Source organism: Fonticula alba, assembly GCF_000388065.1.
Source record: "Fonticula alba strain ATCC 38817 unplaced genomic scaffold supercont2.5, whole genome shotgun sequence".
Taxonomy (NCBI): Eukaryota; order Rotosphaerida; family Fonticulaceae; genus Fonticula; species Fonticula alba.
Genome location: NW_009242975.1, coordinates 257746 through 262824, shown reverse-complemented (window position 1 = coordinate 262824; position 5079 = coordinate 257746). Strand labels below are relative to the sequence as shown.

General features: G+C 73.8%; 1 protein-coding gene across 1 annotated transcript; it reads right to left on the bottom strand.

The window, feature by feature from the left end:
* Positions 1–240: 240 nt before the first annotated feature.
* On the bottom strand, positions 241–4646 carry H696_03246 (hypothetical protein; the record flags this gene model as incomplete). The annotated part of the gene is made up of 2 exons (XM_009497132.1): positions 241–2813; positions 3218–4646. The coding sequence occupies 2 exons, from the start codon at positions 4644–4646 to the stop codon at positions 241–243; spliced, it is 4002 nt and encodes a 1333-aa protein (XP_009495407.1).
* Positions 4647–5079: the final 433 nt, after the last annotated feature.

Below are 5079 nucleotides of genomic sequence, written 5' to 3'. Positions count from 1 at the left end.
GGGGGGGGGGGGGGGGGGGGGGGGGGGGGGGGGGGGGGGGGGTTAGCATCGGACTTAGCATCGGACAGTCGCCGGACAGGGAGGCAGGCATTTGCCGGGCACACCGCCGAGGCCGGGTCACGCACCGCCATGGGCATCCTGCACGCGGCCAGGGGGGCCGGGCCACAGGACATGGGCAGATGGTGGAGGGGGCGATGCGCGGGCCATGGATGGAGACCGGCGGTTAGTGCGGCAAGCAGGTCAAAGTCGCAGCCAGGCAGGCAGGCAGGCCGGGCGCGGCCGGCGCAGGAAGCGCACCTTGGCGGGGCCGGCCCCGAAGAGCCGGCCACGGTTGAGGAAGACGGCGACCGCGCCGCCGACGAGCAGCAGGCAGAGCAGGGTCAGGCCGATGCCGAGGCCGACGGCGCGGCCGGCGCCCGTGCGCGGCATGATGCACTGGTCGCGGCCGGGGCCGGAGCAGGAGGCGGCGCACTCGGCGTGGCAGGCCACGCACGAGGGCACCGGGCCGTGCTGGCCATCGCGGTCGGCGAAGAACCCCTCCTCCGGGCACTCGAAGACACACTGCTGGCCCTGGAGCAGGAGGGCCTCGGCGGCGCAGCGGCCGCACGTCCGGATGTCCGGGCAGTCGATGGCCCCGTCGGCCCGGCGGACGCACGTGGCCCCGGCCGTGGGGCACTGGGCGCAATTTTCCGGGCACGCCACGCACGCCGGCTCCCGGCCGGGGGTCCCCTCGTGCAGCATGTCCACCGGCATCTGGCGGCCCGGGGTGCACTGGTGCTGGCACTGGCCGGCCGCGGGGTGCAGGGCCGCCTCCCCCGGGCAGGCGGTGCAGAAGTCGGCGCTCTGGTGGCACGTGCGGCAGGCCGGGTCGCAGGGCTTGCAGGCGGTGGCCCCGGCCGCCGCGGGCAGGAACTCCCCCGGCGGGCAGGCCGACTCGCAGGTCTTGGTGGCGTCGGCCAGCAGCCAGCCCTTTGCGCAGGCGCCGCAGGCGGAGGTGCAGCCGCCCGGGTGCACGGCGGCCAGGGCGCACTCGGTGCAGTGGGCCGAGCAGGGGGCGCAGCGCCCGGTGGCCGGGCAGCCGAAGCCCCCGGCCGGGCACTGGCTCACGCACAGGTCCTCCTCGGTGCGCAGCCAGTCGGCCCGGCAGACGGTGCACTGGTGCGCCCCGGGCCCGGTGCACCGGTGGCAGGAGGCGTGGCACGCGTGGCAGGTGTAGTCGGAGCCGGACCCATCGGCCTGGTAGTACTGGCCGGCCGGGCACCGGGGCACGCACTGGCCATCCTGCAGCCGGTCGCCCGGCGGGCAGGCGGTGCATTGGCTGGGCCCCGGGGCCTGGCATGCGGCGCATGTCCGGTCGCAGGCCCGGCAGCCGGCCGGCGTGGCGTGCGTCCCCTCGGGGCAGGTCGGCAGCCGGGCGTCCAGCCGGAGGACCTGGCCCCGGGGCTGGTGCAGCAGCAGAGAAAAGACCTTCCCCGGGCCGGGGGGCCCGGCCACCGGGACGAGGGCCGCCTCGCCCGGGGGCGCGAAGAGCCCCGCCTCCCCGGGGACCGGTAGGGTGATGGCCTCCTGCAGCCAGCACAGGCCGCCGCCGGCCGCCGGGCAGTGCATCGGCGCCACGGCCACCGCATCCTTCAGCACCAGCACCAGGGCACTGGGGAAGTCGGCCATGTGCAGGTCCAGGGCCAGGACCCGGGGCCGGCCGTTGGAGGGGACCCACGCGGCCGGCAGCCGGGCCAGCACCTGCTCATTGCCATCCAGCCCGGCGGTCTTCCCATGCAGGGCCATCCCCCGGGGGAAGTGCACGGCCACCCACAGGGCCTCGGTGGGGTCGGTGGCGAAGCGCGTGACGACGAGCTCGGCCCGGCCGGGCCCGGGCCCGGGCATGCTCACCGGCAGGGCCTTGAGCAGGGGCTCGCCGCTGCTGGCATCCGGCAGGGCCGCCTGGCGGGGGTCGCCGTAGTCCATGGCGGCCGGCTGGATGAATGTCCGCTGCTGGCCGGCCATGATGAGGTACGGCTCGGCGGCCGCCGGGTCCAGGGAGGCCGGGTGCGTGGCCTGGCGGTTCCAATACTGCAGGCGCAGCCGGGCCGACGAGTCGAACGAGGCAACCCGCACGATGCCCGGGCTGAGGATGCTGACCGCCGCCGGGGCCAGGCGCTGGAAGTGGCACTCGGAGTAATTCTCCGCCAGCAGGGTCTCATAGGTGGGCGGGCACCTGGCCCCCGGGGCCGGGGCGATGGCGGCCTCGCACCGGGCCACCGTCACCTGGGCCGTCTTGCCGTCCACACACAGGAACAGCCCGAGCACCGGCCAGCCATTGTGCCGGTCGGGCAGCTCCAGCTCCAGCATGCCGGTCACCTGGCCGGCGACCGGCACCCCGGTCACCGGCTGGCCAGCCAGCGACCCATCCGGCTGCTCGGCCATCCACAGGACGGCATTCTGCTGGTGGAAGATCAGCGGCCGGGCCCGGGGGCCGGGGGCCGGCTCGGCCTGGCCCGCCTCCGGCATGGCCATGACCAGGGCCCCGGCCGCATCGGGCACCATGCGCGTGGCCCCGATGCCGGTGATGGCCCCCGGGGTGACCGTGGCCGGGTGGGTGACCTCGACCGGCTGCCAGTCCAGGCGGAGCTGCGGCCCCGGGTCCTCGGGCCGGCAGAAGGCCCCGGAATGGCGCCACCCGGCCGGGCACTGGGCCACGCACGCCGGCACGCCGGTGACCAGGTCCACGAGGAGGCTCTCCCGGGGGGCGCACACGAGGCAGTGCTCCGGCGTGCACACCCGGCAGCCGGATAGGGCGCACCGCTCGCAATGGGCTATGTGCGCCGGGTGTGTTAGGAAGAGGGCGTGTGTTTTTGTGTTGCCTTTTCCCGGGGCCGGGGGGGCCGGGGGGGCCGGGGGGGCCGGGGGGGGGGCGTATATGTGTCTATACGCTTGTACATGTGTGTGCGATGCACATGTATGTCACGCATCCGCCCACGCATAAGCACGCGCACATATATCCACACACGCACACACACATGCTCACATAGATGGACAAACACATGTACTCACACTCGCACACAATCAAACACACATGTACTCACACTCACACACACACATATACTCACACTCACGCACACATGTACTCACACTCACACACACACATGTACTCACACACACATATACTCACACACGCATGACCCACCCCCCGCGAACAATGCCCTTGCAGGCCACGCACCCTCTTCCAGCGGGTGCAGCGCCGTGGTCATGGACGTGGTGCAGCCCCCGCAGAAGAGCCCACTCTCGCTGAGGGGCGTGACCGCGTGCCCGGCGATGCAGGACCACCCCCGCGCCAGGGGGGTGCCCTCGGTGGCACAGACAATCGACCGGTCGCTCTGGCACTGGAAGGCCTCCGGCGTGAAGTGGACCCGGTGGTCGTCGACCAGGTGCCAGGCCGGCGTGCCGTCCGGGCCGCGGAAGGCCAGCATGCGCAGGTTGGTCGGCTCGATGTAGCCCGGGTCGAAGTAGAGCACCACCCGGCGGGTGTGGGTGACGGCCGTGGCCCCGGGGCCCAGGTCAAAGCGCCACACCCGGTTGCTGGCAGTATCATGGTACAGGATGTAGCCCAGGGGCTGGGCCAGGCCCAGGACCGGGGGATTGAGCAGCCGGCCGCCGGCCGCCACCCCGGCCGGCAGGGAGATGCTCAGGCTGGGGCTGGTGCACCGGTCGCCGGCAATCTGGTTCGGGCAAATGTGCACCGTGCCATTGGCCTGCAGCAGGATCAGGTCCTGCCGGGTCGGGTCGCTGGTGACCGCCCGCGTGGCCAGCACCTGCCGCAGGGACCCCTGGCCGACCGAGCCGGGGATGGACTCCTGCAGCCCGGACGCGGCGCCCACGCGCGAGTACTTGCCATCCTGCACCACATGGAAGACCGGCCCGAGGCCGTGGGCGATGTGGACCTGCTGGGGGGCCGGGTCTTCCAGCATGGTGACCGAGGCCTGGCTGCCATCCAGCAGAACGTGGGCCAGGGTGCCGGCGTCCGTGCGCACCAGCAGAGCCGTCCGGCTGGCGTCCAGGTGCAAGCCGGCCAGCAGGCCGACCACCCCGGGCAGGGTGAAGCCCACCGGCGGCGGGGTGGCCGGCCGCACGGCCGCCGGGTAGAGCTGCAGCTGCCCGGCCGCCACGAGCGTCAGCGCGTCGTACCGCGGCAGCAGGGCCTGCGGGAAGAAGAACTCCACGTTAACCGGCTGCGGGTGGGGGATGTACATGCCGGAGGTGTTGGGCGGCAGGAAGGCCCCGAGGCGCGTGTCCGGGTGCACGTCCAGGTCGAGGCCATCCTGCCGGCTGAAGCTGATGTATCCCTGGGCCTCGGCGCGAGGGGACACCGCCAGGCCCTGGAGGTGGATTTGCTCCACACTGCCATACCCGTCGGCCTTCAGCGGAGCATAGCCCCGCTGGTAGTAGATGAGGCCCGGGGCGGGCGTGTCGGCTGTGGCGGCGGCGGCGGCGGCGGCGGCGGCGGCGGCGGCGGCGGCGGCGGCGGTCCACAAGGAGGCCATGCTGGCCAGCACGAGCAGGAGCAAGCCCGCCACCGGGGACAGGGGCTGCGGGAGCCGGCGGCGGCGCGGGCTGGCCGCCGGCGGCGGCTTCGCCAGCGGCGGCCTCATGGCACCTCGCGAGGAAGATGGCATTCGGGAAGGAGACGAACGTGCCTGTCGGCGAGGGGGAGGAGAAGCTGGGGGATGACAAGCGGCCGGTCCCGGCCAGACGGCGTGCCCCTCCCCGCCGAAAAGTCGGCGTCGGCCATCTTCCCTCCCCCCCCTCCCCCCTGCACCCCGCTCGTGGTCCCCGGGTGGCAGCACCGCCCGGCGCGGGGCACGCACCGCAGCCGCGCGGCCGCTCTGGCCGGGCCCCGGCGGCCAGGCGAGCCGCGGGAAGGGGGCAGAAGTGGCGCACGCGCCGCCGGAAAGCCGGTCGGGAATGGGGGCCGGTGCTTTTCGGCATCCCCCCCGGACCGCCGGCCCGAAAGGGCAATTGCGGCCACTTGACCCTGGGCGGGGCGGCTGTTCGTCGCGTGCCGCCGCCAGGAGGCGGAGCATG